Source organism: Apium graveolens, chromosome 7 (assembly GCF_009905375.1).
Source record: "Apium graveolens cultivar Ventura chromosome 7, ASM990537v1, whole genome shotgun sequence".
In the NCBI taxonomy this organism is placed as follows: Eukaryota; Viridiplantae; Streptophyta; class Magnoliopsida; order Apiales; family Apiaceae; genus Apium; species Apium graveolens.
The window spans coordinates 27,372,895-27,391,304 of NC_133653.1; the positions used below are offsets into that span (position 1 = coordinate 27,372,895).

At 37.3% G+C, this 18,410-nt stretch overlaps 1 protein-coding gene across 1 annotated transcript; it reads right to left on the reverse strand.

Annotated features, from left to right (window-relative positions):
• Positions 1 to 12,431: 12,431 nt before the first annotated feature.
• On the reverse strand, positions 12,432 to 13,148 carry LOC141673442 (uncharacterized). The gene has a single exon (XM_074480193.1). The coding sequence runs from the start codon at positions 13,146 to 13,148 to the stop codon at positions 12,432 to 12,434; it is 717 nt and encodes a 238-aa protein (XP_074336294.1).
• Positions 13,149 to 18,410: the final 5,262 nt, after the last annotated feature.

Consider the following 18,410-nt stretch of genomic DNA (forward strand, 5'->3'; position numbering starts at 1 on the left):
GGAAGGGACGATCTAAGCGCATTGCTGGTATTAAGTAAATATGCATTAGAAAAGCAAAATATTTTCTTGGTGACTTTTCACACTCTATGATTACTGGAGAAATACTCTGATAATAGCATAAATTCTGATAAACAGCCGTGACTCACTTACACTGAGAAGCCACTGTAAAATGGAATTTAAAAAGATGCACAAAATTAGCACAAAATAGTTGAGGTGGACTCAAGCATGAACTCATTCAATAGTAGGTTTCAGAATAATGACAGCTCTTTAGCAAAGTTTTAGTTATGCCTTATTTCTAAGATGTACTGAAGTGAATCAGACTTTACTCTTTGTCTGATATTTAGCTTAATGTACACACTAACCACTGCATATGAATGATGAAAATCACTGTGGTGATCTATGTTGTTTTAGATGAATAGTTATTGTGTCACATTGCACAAATTCTGAGGACAAGTTCTGATTGCATGTTCTGATGATTAAGTTCTGAAGAATATAAATCAGAATTTGTGTGAGGACTTACTAAAATAGGCATTCATTTTTCGAGTTAAGAAATTATGTTCTGGTAACTGTTAAGTTCTGATATAAGTCTAAGTTCTGATATTCAATTCCGATTCTTTACTTGACTTATTTGTGCTTAAAATCTAAAAACAGTTTCAGTTTAAATCAGACTATGTTTGGGTAGAATATTAACAGTCAATATCATTAGGGATAGTGGTTCACATACCCGTACAGTAATTTTTTACTTGTTAGTTGTGCGCACTAACCCTGACTTACACTTCCAATGACTGTTTTCCTTCTTCCAAGTCTGGGGAGACGAGGTAGAATTAATTCTACCTGTCAGCATTAAATTTCTTTGCGTCTCCTGGCATTCTCTTGCCTATAAAATCAACCACTTCACATCAGCCTACACATCAACTCTTTTATCACAAACTCACTCTCGTTTTATATTTACCACCACAAATGGCTGCATTTGGCTGGTTTTTCAACTATGGCGATGAGACTGTACATGTCTTTTTAAATGGGATTCCAACTCCATACCCTATCGCCAACATCCCTCACAATCTCTGGATTCAATTTCCAGAGGCTATTAAATGTGATCTAGTGGCAGTTCGAAGAGAACTTCACCTTCGTCGCCTTCGAAAGCAGGAGCAAATAATACGACTTGCTATTCTCTTTGTCAAGAGTAGGAAGACGAAATAATTTCTTTTCTTCTTCCTGTTCTTCTTCATCATCAGCTTTGTCAGGCTTCTTAGCTTAGGACATTCGCTGTTGATGTTAGGTTTAGCAGCTTAGGGAAATCTTGTACAAGTTCTGATGTAATTTAAATTTCATGAATGTATTCTCTTGATATATTAATGAAATTTATTTTTGTTTCAAGATCTTGTCTCTGAGATATTTTGTAATACATTGATAAATCCTGATACATATTCATATTCTAATGACCATATAAATTCTGTTTTAACTTAAGTTCTGAATTTATTTTATCAGTACTTGCTCGTCTGATTTATTATGGTCATTTTCACTCGAATTTTTTTAGAATATTGATGTTGCAGTGAAAAATAATTAAATAAGTGGGAACAGTTTCAATTTTGAATTAAAACTGTTTCACCTTGATTAATGGAATAACTTGGTAAGTGGAACGGTTTTACTTGAAAACCTGCAAATGGGTAAGTAATGATTACTGTTTTCTCGTGGCCATTAACTATTCATTTTTACTGCATGTCTGACAGGTGTCCAACGGTTACATTTTTTTTAAAAGTATAAGTAAGACAGAGAGAGGATTTTTTAATCTTTTATTTCCTTTCACAGTTTTTCTCTCTATTTGCTTTTACTCTCTTTCTTCTTCTAACATTGGTTTTTCCTATAGACATTATATCAAACACCTTACAGGCACTTATACATCTCGATTAATTTCATGGCACCTAAGGATTTAATCATTGATGGAGCTAAATTTATTCCAAACAACTATGCTGCAATTCTTGATAATGCTGAAGCTCCGTCTGAATTGCATTTTGTGCAAAATCTTCTTGCACACAGTGAAATCGGGTATGCATCGACCCAACCTTCAGTATTCTTAAGCCAACAAGTTCTGACACTTTGGAGGACTGGAAACTTTGATAATGGTGGTCAACATGATACTCCTAGTATTATTTTCAAAGTGGGTGATTCTCCATATGCAGTCACTCCTGGTACAATACGCAAGGCTCTACATCTCCCAGAAGGATGTACTTTTTCAATTCCAGAGGAATCAGCTCTTCAGGAGTTAATGGCCAGTTTGGGGTATGAACAGAGTTTGGCAAAGCTTGGGCAGTTGAAACGGGCTCATATCAGAAGGGAATGGAGTTTCTTCTTCGACTGCATCACTAAAGCTTTTGGGAACAAGTGTTCGAATTTTGATGCCAGCCCCATAATGAGTCAGCACATCGGGTATGCCATTATAAACCAAACTCATTTTGATTTTGCAACTGCTATAATAGGTTTTATTGGGGATAGGATGACAGAGGATAGGAATGTTGTTTACTTTGCTAGATTTTGTCAACTTATATATACTTTTTGTACTGATGAACCTCGACTAACCAGTACCTTAACTCTACCTTTCAAAGTTGCAAAACGTTACTTTAATGACCTGGTAAATGCTGACACTAAGAAACCAGTGGTTAGACCTTTACAGATTCCTCAGTCTGTAAAACAGATCTTTGTAAATGCTGATCCTGATTCCTATAGATCTGTTTATCCTGATGTTCAACCAAACACCACCTCCCAAACACCATAAAAACCATCAGAACATACCACTCATACTACTCAACCAACCCTCAGAAAATATATCAAATCCTATCTCTCCACTTCACAGACAGTTCAACCCTCATCCTCAGCACCTACTGTGAAGCCTTCATCTTCCAAGCCTAAGAGGATAAAGACTGTTCCTCAAACACCTCAAAAGAGAAGGAGGATTGCTTTGAGAGATGAGTCTGACAGTGAGGAACAGGTTTCTACATCAGAACCTGTTGTCGAAGAAGCTGAGAAAGTGACTTCTCAGAAGGATTCCGGAATTGGGGGATCTAGGTTTCTCAAGAAGGTTAGAAGAATGATTGTTCCTGACACTCCCAAGGAATCTATATCTATAAAGAGATATAAGAAACAGAGGGCAAAAAGGCCAGTTTCAGATGATGAAGAAGCAGCAGCAGCTCAGGAAGGAGATCAGGAATCTCTGATCTCACAAGAAAAGGAATCTGCAAAAGTCACTACTTATTCATCAACTCCAACTCAGGACGCTGTTCCTGAACAGGCCAACACACTATCTGTGTCTCCTGTTCAAAAGTCTGTATCTCCTGTTAATACAGGGACAAGTGCTGATATTGATATCCAGACCTTGGTTGTGCCTGAAGTAATTCTCTTAGAAGCTCCAACAACAACTAATCCATCAACAACACCTGTTACTGATGCTGCTCAAAATCCAGACTTCTCTCCTACACCTTCTCTGCATCTAGATGCTGATGATCAGAATATAGGTGAACATCAGGATATGGCTGTTGATCAGAACTTAGAACCAGATCAGCAATTAGAGGATGCTGACGCCTCCATTGCTACTCACACTGATGTTTTATCAGAAGATACCGATTCTGTAAGTTCTGATGCTGCAAATGCTGGAGATACTGGTGATGTTGCTCCAAATACAGATGCTGATGAAGCAGGTCCTTCAGGACATGCTCCTCAACAAACTATTCTTAAATCTGAACTTGTTAAGAAGTTTGTTACCAGAGAAGCACCAGTGCCTTGGAGTGAAACTCCTGCAGGACAGGAATGGACTAAGGAATGGAACTCAGTTTCCTGTGTTCCAAATGCAAAGCATCTTGCTGAGCACTTGATAAAAGCTGATGAAATGTTAAATTCTGATGATTTCAAAACCCAGCTTAGAGTCACTGCATTGAGTACTAAACATCTACTAGGTCTCCATTCAACTACTCATGCAGAGTTACATAAGATTCAGGAAGAATTCATCAAACAGGACCAAATTCGGAAAATTGACAAGAAAAAGTTCTTCCAACCTACCTTTGACAGGATTGCTTATATTGAGAAGACTCAAGAGAAACAACAAGCTCAGATTGATGATATTCTGAAAAATCAAGCTTCTCAGCAATCTCAACTTACTGAAATCCAAGCCTTAGTGGAATTGCTTGTCTCTCTTCTACTACCTGCTGATGCCAAAAAGGGGGAGAAAGTAATTAAGTCCAAATGCAAGACTACTGAAAAGACACTGAAAGGGAAGGATGATGAAAAGGATGATCAAGGAAACTCTGGAATGGGTAGAGGTCATAGTCAAGGTAGAGGTTTCTCATCAAGAAAAGCTGAAATCACAAGTCACAGGACAAGTTCTGATACTGGGAAAAGAATTAGTTCTGCTACTGGTAAAAGGATAAGTTCTGATGAACTTTTAGATCTTGATGAAGAAATGTCAAGACAGTTATTTCTTCAGGAAAATCCAGGAATGGACTTGGAGAGTTTAATGGAAGAAGAAGCCAGACTTAAATCAGAAAAAGTCATATCTAAATCTGAAGCTTCGTGTAAAAAGACACTTCCAAAAATCAAAGGCATTGTGATAAAAGAAAGGACAAATACTGAAGCAACATTGGCTAAATCATAACCGCAAATAGATCCAAGATCCAAGGGTAAAGAAAAGGTTGGTGAACCTATCAAGGTTTATGTGCCTCCTGAGAATGAAGAAATCACTGATGAAAAGGATGATCTTGCTCTGACTTCAAGAAAAGTTCTTAAAACAACCTCTGACATGGCTCAAGTTGTTCAGAGTCAAGAGACAGTAAGTTCTGATACTCCAAAGAAGCAAGTAACCTCTGACATAGCTCAAGTTAACTTGATATCAGAAGTTAGACCAAAGACACTCCTACCAGGATTCACTAAAGCAAAACAGACTCAACCTTTGAAGACTGCTGCAAGTGGTTTTGAAGCAAGAGTAGTTACTGGAAAGGAAGCAAGAGATAAAACTGGATTGGGAAGTGCTGATGAAAGAAGAATACAGAACACTACCAATGATCCAACTTCCTTGAGTGAACCAGGTATTGGAGCAACTCCTGAGAGATTGAATCTAATGGAATCTGTACAAATGGTTTACCATACCTACTTGAAAGAACACATCTTGTTGTACTTTATGATAGATGGTAGGGTTTATCATATAAGGCAAAATGCCATTCCATTGAAGTATTTTGAAGAATTGGAGCATGTACTATTCTTACTTCAAGTGGATGACAGATTGACAAGAAGTGCTGCAAACTATTTGAAGGATCAGATTCAGAGACAGAAAAGGCTTTATTCTGTTAAGTCTGACAGCACATATGTTCCAAAGTACAGAGATCACAAGGGTGATATAGTTGAAATGAAGCCCAACAATGCTAAAATTATAACTACCTTTCTGGGTTACAAGGCTGTGGAATTCAATCTTGAGCCTGATAAAGCTTATTTGATCAGACTGGATCAGGATATAAGAAAAGCAAAGATTAATGATCTCAGGGCTGCAATCTTTCAAATTGGTGAAGATAATGCAGAGCTTAAAGATGCTAAAAGGAGGATGATTGATGAACTTAGATATGCTGAGAGATGTTTGTTGAAGAACTATCTCAGAACAACTCCTGACATCAGAGAGATCAGAAGATGAAGCCAAGTCAAGATCTACAACTGATTAAATTCTGATATTTATACAGACTGAAGCTGTTATCAGAAGTTAAATATTGGTAAAGCTTTAAGGACTGTAAGTTGTAGTTATCTAGTCTAATTCTCATGCATTTGTACTCAATGTTTTTGACATCATCAAATATCTATTAAACTTGTATATTATGCTAATATACAAGTTGGGGGAGATTGTTAGATATATTTGATAATGTCATGACTAATATGATTTATGTTTAGTTTTCAGATCTTACTTAAACAGGATAAATCAGTACTTACTGGAAGTCAGGACTTAAGGATATCGGTACTTATATTATCATGAGATAATCATCAGAAGATGGATATCAGAACTTAAGTGCTGAAGGATGTTCAGATAAGGACAGTAGTTGTTTAAAGGAAAGAAGATCGAGATAAACATAAGAATAGATATGCATGAAGAAGGAATTCTATGAAGAATAGAATACTTGGAAGAAAAGATATCTGATTGATATATTTTAGGAAGCAGAATTAAATTCCATATCAATTAGCGATTATCTTGTAACTGTGTAGTATATAAACACAGATATAGGGTTTACACTATAAGTGTTATCATATTCGAGAAGATTATTCATTGTAACCCTAGCAGCTCTCGTGATATTTGTTCATCACTGAGAGGTAACAGTTCCATACTGTAACAGAGTTTATTATTTCAATAAAGTTTGTTTTCTGTTACTTGAGATATTATAGTTCGATTTGATTGTACTTTACACTGTATTCACCTCCTCTATAGTGTGTGTGACCTAACAAGTGGTATCAGAGCCGATCTGTTAACGCACATATAGTTAAAGATCCAAACACAATCATGACTGACACGGAAACTCCAACTAAGCCTACCAAAACTGAAGAACCACCAAAGACACAAATTCAAAGTCGGTATGAGGCCATCAGAGTTCCCATACTGAGACCATCTGAATATCCCATATGGAAGGTGAGGATGACCATGTTCCTAGAAGCAACAGATCTAGAATATCTTGATAGAATCAAGGAAGGGCCTCACAAACCAACCAAGCTCGCTGTTACAGTTGCAGGTGAAGCAGCAAAGACCGTACCAATGGAGAAGAGCGATTATATTGCTGAAGATCTCGCATCAATTGCTAAGGATGCTAAGGTACGACACTTACTGCATAGTGCCATTGATAATGTAATGTCAAACAGGGTAATTAACTGCAAGACTGCTAAGGAGATATGGGATGCTCTGGAAATAAGGTGTTAGGGAACTGATACAATTAAGAAGAATAGGAAGACAATACTCACTCAAGAGTATGAACACTTTGACTCAAAGGCAAATGAGTCATTGACTGATTTATATGATAGATGCCGACCACTGGCAAAGTGTGGTATATGAGAATAAGAATAAGAATAAGATGCCGACTACTGGCAAAGTGTGGCCGTAGATCAAGACTGTGGTATTTATAAGAATTATCGTTTCGTTCTGTTTTACTCTGTTCTGATCTGTTATAAAATCTGCTCCCTTCTGTTTTAAATTCTGAATTTTAAAATATAAAACTTTGGGTTGTATTTATTTTAGAAAATATTTTACAAAATTATTATTATTTTGAGAAAAATAATTTTATTAAAAACACCCATTATTTTTCAGTTAAATAGTTAGTCAATTTGTACTTGTTGGGCTTTGTAGCTCACCCCTTTCAATTTCAGGTTTCGTCTAAGAGTTGGACTTGGATAGCATTGGAGTTTGAGGACTTAGATTTGGAGTAGATTGACTATTGTACTTCCGTTAGCTGCGCTTTTGTAATAATAATCTTTGTCATAGAATTTTGGATTAGTAAAATGTATTTTGTTTTAGTTTTCGATTTAGAATTAATAGTCCGAAAGTGCGGACTGTTACAGTTGGTATAAAGAACAGGCTGTCTTTCGGAGTGTATTAGGTATGGGACTAGTACATTCCCTAGGTATGCTTCATCTGTAAGAGATTAGAGAGCCTAGATGTATGGAATTGTTGTGAATTTGGGAACCAAATTCTTTTTAAGGAGGGTAGTATGTAATATCCCGTAATTTTTAAAGTTAGATTGATAATAGAATAATAGAATAAAAAAAGTATTAAAATTAGATAAGGACTAGGATTTTAAATTGAATTAAAATAACGGGCCTAAAATTTGGATCAGATTTGTAGGTTAAGACATAGGGTTTTTTAGCATTATAAATACATCATATTCGTCTTCCTCGTTTTTATTATCAAAATTTGTAGGTCTCTTCTCACATAAATCAGCAGTCTTGTAAAATTCGTATAAAATTCATGGTAATTTGGAATTCGTTGATTCTGGAATTTTCGGAAAGATCTTTTCATTCTCTACAACTTTTGTGTTTCGTGTTTTTCAAGATAACGTCGTTTAGAGGGTAAAAAGGCTATATTCAGATCTGGTCAGGTTTTGAGGTAAGTACTTTTTAACTTACTTTTGTTTTCAAAAAAGTTTTGATACTCTGATTTTCAAATTTCATATAAGATATAATAATTCTGTTTCGAACTGTATAAGAAATAAGATACGAGAATCTTTTGAAACCCAGTCTTTACCTTTTCGAACACGTTCGTAATTTACGCTATAGTTCCGGAACTAGACTTAGATACCCTTAGTAGGCGCACGAGTGTACAACTTTAGATACCTATTAAGGGCGCGTAATTATTGAACTTTAGATGCCGACCACTGGAAAAATGTGGTATATGAGAATAAAAATAAGAATAAGATGTCGGCTATTGGCAAAGTGTGGTCGTAGATCAAGACTGTGGTATTTATAAGAATTATCGTTTCGTTCTGTTTTACTCTGTTCAGATCTGTTATAAAATCTGCTCCGTTCTGTTTTAAATTATGAATTTTAAAATATAAAACTTTGGGTTGTATTTATTTTAGAAAATATTTTACAAAATTATTATTATTTTGAGAAAAAACATTTTATTAAAAACACCCATTATTTTTCATTTAAATAGTTAGTCAATTTGTACTTGCTGGGCTTTGTAACTCACCCCTTTCAATTTTAGGTTTCGTCTAAAAGTTGGACTTGGATAGCATTGGAGTTCGAGGACTTAGATTTGGAGTAGATTGACTGTTGTACTTCCGTTAGCTTCGCTTTTGTAATAATAATCTTTGTAATTGAATTTTGGATTAATAAAATGTATTTTGTTTTAATTTTCGATTTAGAATTAATAGTCCGGAAGTGCGGGCTGTTACAGTTGGTATCAAGAGCAGGCTGTCTTTCAGAGTGTATTAGGTATGGGACTAGTACATTCCCTAGGTATGTTTCATCTGTAAGAGATTAGAGAGCCTAGATGTAGGATCCTCGTCCCAGTGTCTTCCTGACCTTATAAGGTCCTTCCCAGTTAGGGGCTAGCTTTCCCTTCTCCCCGACTCCTGATGCCTCAATCTTCCTTAGAATCATGTCTCTTTGCTGAAAGAACCTTTCTTTAACCCTTCTATTGTAATAGAGGGAGGCTCTTCGCTGATGCTCTGCATTACGGGCATTGGCCTCATCTCTGACCTCGTCAATAAGATCAAGAACTAGCCTCATGCCTCCTTCATTGGTTTCTGGTTCATAAGCTTCGATCCTAGGGGATCCATGCGTGATCTCAAGGGGCACCACGGCCTCGGCTCCGTAAGCCAACATGAATGGGGTAGCTTCGGTTGTCACTTTGCAGGTGGTACCATATGCCCATAGTATAGGCAGCACCTCATCAACCCAAGTGTTTCTCGAGCATTCAACCCTTTTCTTAAGTCCATCAAGGATGATTCTGTTGGCAATTTCCGCCTGCCCGTTTTCTTGTTGGTGAGTAACCGAGGTGAAGTGAAGCTCTATGCTGTTGTCATCACATTACTCTCTAAACTCTGCATTATCAAATTATTTCCCATTATCCGTGACAATGATGCGTGGGATTCCAAACCGGCATATAACACTCTCCCAAAAGAATTGGGTAATTTTCTTGGTGGTTATCTTGGCTAGTGTCTTAGCCTCAATCTACTTAGTGAAGTAGTCTATGGCTACTACAATGAACTTTCTTTATCCCGATGCTACAGGAAATTGTCCAAGTATGTCAGTTCCCCACATTACAAAAGGGATGGGTGTGCTGATAGATGTAAGCCTCTCTGGGGGCTGCGTACTATTGAAGCGTGCCTCTGGCATCTGTCACATTTCTTCACATAAGCCTTTGCATCGTCTAGCATAGCTGGCCAGTAGATACCCAATCGAGTTATCTTGTGAGCGAGCGCCCTGCCCCCAAGTGTTGTCCATAAATCCCTTCATGGGCTTCTTTAAGTGCCTCCTCCACTTTAAAAGGTCTCAAGCACTTCAAGTACAGAATAATAAAGGACCTTTTGTAGAGAAGTCCTTAAATCAATGAATATCTCAACGCTCTGACCGACAACTTGTGTGCCTCCTGGGCATCGTTGGGGAGCCACCCAGCCTCTAAGTGGGTCTTGATTGGGTCTATCCAACAGCTTGTCACACCAACCGGTGCTATCAGATTTATGACATGAATAGTAGGGGTCTTCAAGACCTGGAAGTAGATACTTCTCGGATAGTTCTCGATTTCAGAAGATGCGAACTGAGACAAGGCATCCGCCGTAGTGTTCTCCTCTCTCGGAACATGTTCTGCGTACCATTCATCGAACTGAGTCAATATTCCCTTTATGACTCTCAGGTACTTGGTCATGGTATCATCTTTGGCCTCAAACTCTCTATTAACTTGAGCAACTACAAGTCTTGAGTCTCCACAGACCTTCAGGTTTTTGGCCCTCACGGCTCTAGCCAAGCCTAAGCCTGCCATCAATGCTTCATATTCTGCTTCATTGTTTGTAGTTGGGAAATCCAACTTCAAAGCATACGCAATCATAAACCCATCAGGGCTTTGCGAGACTAGGCCTGCACCACTAGATTTTGTTTTGGACGATCCGTCAAAATGGAGAACCCAATACTCTTTCAAAGTTGTTTCTTTATCCTTCTCTTTCTCTCATCCTTCTGGGGTTATTATCTCTTGCCCCCGACTTTTTGGTCATTAATGGTGCATTCGACCATGAAGTCTGCTAAGGCCTGAACCTTGATGGATGTTCGAGGCTTATACTTGATATCAAATTTTCCTAACTCAACTGCCCATTTGATGAGCCTTCCACTAGCCTTCGGGCTATAAAGAATGTTCCTCAAGGGTTGGTCTGTCAGGACTTCGATCTTGTGAGCCTGGAAGTATGGTCTCAACTTCCTCGATGCTGTGATGAGAGCAAGCACGAACTTCTCCGTGGTGGAGTAATTCAACTCTGCTCCATGGAACACCTTGCTTACATAGTATACAGGCTTTTGGAGCTTCTGTTCTTCCTTCACGAGGACTGCACTCACGGCTTGTTCAGATACCGTGAGGTACAAATAAAGGGTGTCCTCCAGACTTGGTTTGGCCAACAAAGGGGCTTTAGTCATGTTCTTCTTTAACTGTTCCAAGGCCTCTTGGCTCTCAGCTGTCCATTCAAAATTCTTCACCTTCTTAAGGGTTTTGAAAAAGGGCAGGCATTTATCTCCAAACTTGGAGATGAACCTCCCTAGAGCTGCGATTCTTCCTGTCAGCTTCTGATTGTCCTTGATGGAGCGTGGTGGTTCCATTTCTAGTATGGCTTTGATCTTGTCGGGGTTGGCCTCTATTCCCCTCTTAGAGACCATGTGACCCAAAAATTTTCCAGACCCAACGCCAAAAGCACATTTGGCTGTGTTTAACATCATCTTGTGGTGCATCAATACTTCAAATGTCTCTCTGAGGTGACTAATATGATCGACCTTGATTAGGCTTTTGACTAACATGTCACAACATAGACCTCCATGGTCTTCCCAATTAGATGGGCAAATATCTTGTTTACTATTTTTTGATAAGTAGCTTCTGCATTTTTAAGTCCAAAATCTATAACAAGATAACAAAATACACCAAAGACAGTTATGAAAGATACCTTGGGGGTGTCATCCTTATGCATTCTAATTTGATTGTAACCACTGAAGCCATCCATAAAGCTTAGCATCCCGTGTCCAGCAGTGGCATCGATCAGGGTATCAATCCTCAATAGGGGTAACAACCCTTGGGACAAGCATCATTCAAGTCAGTGAAGTCAATGCACATCATTCACTTCCCATTGGCCTTCTTAACCATTACGGGGTTGGCAAACCATTCAGGGAATTGCACTTCCTCAATGAATCCAGATTCTAAAAGTTTCTCAACCTCCCGCTGAATGGCTTCCAGCCTATCAGGGGTATAAGCTCTCTTCTTATGCTTCACAACCTTTCGGGTCGGGTCAATGTTCAACCTATGAGTTATAAGGTTCGGGTCAATCCCAGGCATATCAGTCGCTTTCCAAGAAAATACATCATTGTTCTCTTGTAGAAAAGTTGTCATTTGGCCCTTCAAGGGTTTGTCCAGAGATGCCCCAATATACATGACCTTCTTCGGGTCTAAGGGGTCTAAGGGAATTGGGACCAAGTCCTCGGCTGGCTTCCCCCGCAGTTCGTCATTCTCTCGAACATCCATGTCTTCTATGGGGATGACCTGCCCCCCCCCCCCCGGTTCCATTAGGCCTAAGTGCTGCAATATAGCAACTACAGGCCATTTTCTAATCTCCTTTCGCTTCTCCAACACCATTCCTAGTTGGGAACTTCAGTACCATGTGGTAGGTTGAGGGCATAACCTTAAAAGCATGGATCCCTGTTCTACCCATGGTAGCATTGTAAGTAGAGGTTGCCTAGATAACCTGAAAGTTTAACATCTGCGTGGCTTCTCTGGGCTCTTCCCCAATAGTTACGGGAAGTTGTATTGCTCCTTCGACTTTGCATTCCACATGGTTAAACCCGTAGATGGGTGCGTCAGATGGAGTTAGTTGAGAATCATTGTAGCCCATTCTTATGAATGTGTTATGGAACAGAATGTCCACGAAAGCTCCATTGTCCACTAGGACCCTCATAACAGGAAAATTTCCAATTATCGGAGTGATAACCAGATGATCATCCTGAGGAAATTTCAAACCTTCAAGGTCCGAGTCACCAAATTCAAGCGTCATCTCTGACTTAGAATGCTTAGATGGCTCTCCAACTATGCTAATTACTTCTATGACATAAGTTTTTCGGGAGTTCCTTGTAGTACTAGCTGCTGTAGGACCTCCTGAGATTATATTGATTACTGGCCCTCGGGGCTGTGGGTTGCGATCTCTTTCGTTACCCCTTCGATCGTCATCTCTTCGATCATTGTCTCTTTTTTGGCCTTCAGCCTCTTCACCCTTGGTGAAACGTCCGAATTTTCCTCTTCGGATCAAATACTCAATCTCATTCTTGAGTTGCCTACAATCGTCAGTATCATGACCAACATCTTTGTGAAACTTGCAGTATCGACTCTTGTTTCTTTTCTCAGGGTCTCCCCTTAGTGGCTTCGACCATTTGAACTCTTTGTCCTTCTCAATTTCCATAAGGATTTGGCTCCTTGGAGCGTTCAATCCCGCATATTCAGTGAACCTTGGTTGATGATTCTTCTTAGAAGAGGAGGAGTCAGAGTTTTTTCCAATTCGTGGATACTTGTCCTTGACATCGTACTCTTGATCCGTCTTCTACTTCTTGTTTCCAATAGGTTCATTATTCACAGCCGTCTTCTTCATACTCTCTTCCACCTTGTTATACTTCCCGCCTCTATTCTGGAGCTGCAGCATGCTTTCGGGAGAGCGCTTATCTAGGGACATCTTAAAGAACTCGTCTTTAGTCTTCTGCTGTAGGGCTATCATAGCTACCTTATCATCAAGATCAGGGACCTTCAAAACCTCCTTCGTAAATCGATTCAGATACCCTCTCAGGGACTCCTTTGCTTCTTGGACTATGCCCATGAGAGAGGCTGAACTCTTCTCGTGTACTCTTCCACTTATGAACTGCTTGATAAAAGCTTGGCTCAAGTCCTTAAAGGATCCAATAGAGTTTGGGGGCAGACGGCTGTACCACCTTTGAGCCATACCCGATAGAGTTTGAGGAAAGACCCGACACTTAATAGCGTCATTCACGGGATGTAGCAACAGGGCGTTAAAGAACGTTCTAACATGATTAGCAGGGTCGCCAGTACCATCGTATGCATTGATGGTGGGCATCTTGAACTTTCTTGAGATGCGGGCATTCATTATCTCGTCAGTGAATGGTGGGTTTGGATCATCAGGATCTCCTAGGGGCATAAGATCACTTGGATCAGCCCTTGGGGCAACAACCCTTCTTGGTATTGGACCATCCAAGTCTATGATTGGAGGAGGATCTCTCCGCCTTGGAGCAAGTGGGGGTCTTGGAGTCAGATGCGTCTCTAGGTCGTGCTTCAGCCTTTGGATCTCAGCTTCATGAGCCCTGATCCTCTCATAAACATCTTATGGATTCATCCCTTGAGTGCTCCTGGGGCGCTGGTCATACTAGACATAGGCTCTTTGCTAACACGCCTCCTTCTCGGAGCAACATCATCATCCGATGGTTCAGAGTCTCTATCAATATAAGGTCCAGAAAATTCTTGATCCTCCGGAATAGAAGCCAAACCATGTATGTATTGGGGCGTCAGCCCTTGTGCTTAACTCCTACTAGAGTGTCTACTTCCTCCAGTTTCGGGGTATAGAGGCATCCCGTAAGGGGGTTAGTGGTCACGATCGTCGAGTACTCATATCCAACGGGTTGAGAGTTCACAAGTGCATGTAGCTGCTGAAATTGGGGATTCGACCCTTGAGGAGCCGGGGGATTCGTCCCTTGTGGCTGAGCCTCAGTTGCCCCTACCAGGGTTCCTCCTCGGGTGGAGACATAGGTTGAGTGCGGTGGTACTTCCACCACTGATGCAATCATTCGCGATGGGACAGGAGTGTCTGCTCCACTATTGTTTCTACTCCGTGTGTTCACTATGGTTGTCTTAGTCTTCCCACAGACGGCGCCAAATGTTGTGGAATAAAAACTGGAGTACGTTAAAACCTCGATGAAGTAATAATCGATAAAGTAATAACCTCGCTAAAATAATATTTTTCCCCGGTCCCAACATAATGGACAAAGTGTATTATTTACTCCCGGTAAAGTAATAAACTCGCTAAAGTAATATTTTTTCTTGGTCCCGACCTTATTACTTTAAAGAGGTTTAACTGTAGTATTTAATGCTAGGGTTTTTGAGTTTCGAGTTTTAATGGCTGCTTTTGCGTTCAGGACTATCGGTCCTTGCAAGATGCCTACGTATCTCTGTGTGGTAGAGAATCAAGCCAAAAACGTAGTTCTAGGTTAAGGGGTAGAACCATTTATATAGAGGTGAGTCTAGGGTTAGACTTGTGTTGGAAGACTTGGTGGTCAAGTCTCCAACTTAGATGGTGATTAGGAGTCCTATAAGGGAAGGAACTCCAGAACCTTCTGTGTAGGACTTTGAGTCCGTTTAGGACACATATCTCTGCTCTTCCAGCCGTATTGGACATAGTCCGTAAACAGTTTGTGTTCGTGGACCTTGACGACCTTATCTGATGGGCCTTGTTTACATGGGCCGTCTTGAGTCTGCTATGAGTTCGGACCAGACAGGTTTGTACTGGACTACAGACAAGAAGCCCAAGTGTAATTAATGCGATATTTAATGTATTTTTAGGATGTATTTTTCTAATCCATACCACCTATATTCCCTTTTTATTTCTTTATTTACCGTACAAAAGTGTTTATGAAAATATATATTTTAACTTCTAAAGAAATCATAATAATGCGTAAAGCTACATTGTATATTAATATATTATAGTAATTAATCGAATAATTAGTGATTAATCGAAATACTAATATATATTCAAAAATTACAATAATTTCCAATTTATCAAGTTTAATATCTTATTTTAAGATTATACGGATGGATTAATTGAATTGGAAGAACAGTTAATCAAGTGATTAATAGGTAAAATTAATGATTTTTAGAATCATGGTGTATTTTATAATTTGTTCCTTTACAGTTTTACTTATAATAGTTTATATTTTTATATTTAAATTTCATCTTTTTAAATTTTATTTATATATTAAATTAATTTGTTAAAATTTTAATTTCTCAACTTATAATTTATTATTAACCAAACACATTACAAACTTATACGTAAAAATATCAAAATGCCTAAATAACTTCTAAATTATAATGTTCCTATCACTTATATAACAATTTTCAATTTTAAATTATAAATTAAATTTTTAAGAAATTCCAAACAAATTGGAGTTGAATATATAATTTCCGTCACATATAATCTAGTGGTCCAAACAAATTATTTTTTCTCTAAAAAGGATGATAGACCTATTACCGTTATGGACCATATAATTCATGAAATCTTGATTTACTTTTGGCCATTTAGTGGAATTTTATGACGCCCTTAACCATTATTTCCTATATGGAAATCTGGAAATAATTATTTATTTGCTATTAAATCTTATATCATTTTTTTTAAATAATTTTAAATTTTTGTTATGTAAATATTATAGAATTTTACTCTAAATTTTATAAGAAAATAACACTTAAACCTAAAAGAAATTACTTGATTAAAAATTTAGTTCAAGACTAATGGTTTCAAATGGATTTTGATTTGACGATAGAATCATTTTGTATATTTATGAGTGACTTTCATAATTTTTTAAAGAAAAAAAATAGTATAATTTTACTTTCATTTAATTGTTTAAAAATATATGTGGTTATAATTGATAAATTGTAAAATAAATATATGTATTCTCTGTATAAGGTTGGAATGTATGAAGAACTCATTAACTGAATAACATTATGGAATACTTTTTTTAAAAAAATTCTTTTTTATCTCTTATTCAAAATAAATGTGTTATGTAAATTAAAATAAAAAAATGCATTTACAAACAATATGTGAATTTTTTTTAATGAACACATATACTGAAGATTAATGAACACATGTGCTTCTATACTTAGTGTTCTATAATAATTTATGACATTATTTATTAAAATTATCATGTATTAAGCAAAACCAAAAAGTATTTATGAGAATTTTTATGCAATTGAAGAAAAATAGTGAAAAAATATTTGCAAGACACAAAAATATAATTACACAATATACTAGTTCTCCACGAACTATTTCCCATTTGAACTTGACCCCTGTATATATATAAAATGGTTTTGTCTAGTATTTTTCTTAAAATAATCTTTAACCAAATGGTATGCCGGAAAGAAAAGAAAAAATGACATTGAATTATTCTTTTAGGGGACGTTCGGATCGGTAATGAAAATATAATTCAGTAATAAAAATGAGAGATATGAGAATGAGTATAAAATAATTAATTAAAAAATAAAGAGGAAATGATTTAATTATTAAAGAAATTCCCTTTTCCAACCATCAAATTGCCAATAAAAACACTATATATATATATAAAATTTAAATTTTCGATTTCTTTTAACAGATCTTATTAAACAGATCCAATCACCCATCAATAATAGTAGTAAAATTAGTACTTGGTATAAAACTGAAAGTGGATCCCACGAAACTCTCTTAAAGGGGTTGTGGGCCTGTGGCTGCGAGGCCTACTGGGGGACCCATAATTAAAAGAAGCAGCATGCCACCGAATACAAGCAGTTCAGTTACACGTAATTTCTGTAATTGTACACATTCACAGGTCAGATTTGCTCAGTGCCGCTGTAAGTTTTATGAAACATCAAAAAACACATATCGATCATAATAATTTAAAACACTCTAATAAAAACAATTACGAAATCGGCGTAAACACATATTTTCTCACATATATCACTTTATATCGCCTTATTTCAGTTGGACCACAATTTATTTTCTTATAATTACACGTGTGCAATGTACAAATGGAAGTTGATAAAGTGGAGGCGGAGTGAGTTGGCAACTATAAATCCATAGATGATGACCACAAAACAGGGTGGATTGAAGGTGGGGGGTCAAGAAACATCTAATAATAAAAAATCAAGACAAAGTTACGTTCGACTCTATCTCTATTTTAGTATCTATATTAACTCTATCTCTATTTTAGTATCTATATTGTCAACCAATCCATGCATCAAACTTCTTCTCCTGCATTCACCTTATACAGTCATACTCTATAAATTATTTATACCCAATAATGATGAGTATAATTTGTTATGCCAGAGTCTCCACCTCACGCACACAACGTAACCTCCCATCTCCTCAACTGTTTTTTCCAGCATTCAAGTGTACAGAACTACTTGGTGCCTATTTTTTCTCCTCTTTTAAATAAATGTATGTATCATCTCACCATCTAACTAATCACGCCCTAATTATTCTTGTCTGCAGTTAAGTACTCTCTTGTCCCATTATCAACATGTTTTGACTTCTTTCACTACACAAAACGTATGTTATCTATGTCTTACTGAACAAAATGATCGGTTATTTATATCACTCATCAGTTCAACAATTAGAACCGATCAAAGATCATGATCTATTTTATTATGATTTTTGGTCCAATTTAATTGATAAAGTACGGTCAATTATGTGCTTTAAAAATTTATAAAATGCGAGTCAATTAATTAATAATCGATCATCAACTACCAGTGTAAGTTGATTTTTCAATTCAGTGAAGACAAAATTTGATGTGAATTCTTAGAATTGTGGTATTAAAATATTTGATTTAATTTACAAATCAATTTATTTCTATAATTTATTTAAACGGGTCTAATTATTTTAGAAGACTATTCTAGATTAAACACACTAATAATTTTACTT

Excerpts from the sequence above, each read along its gene's own strand:
- LOC141673442 (XM_074480193.1), bottom strand. The coding sequence starts at position 13,148 with ATGGAAATTGAGAAGGACAAAGAGTTCAAATGGTCGAAGCCACTAAGG.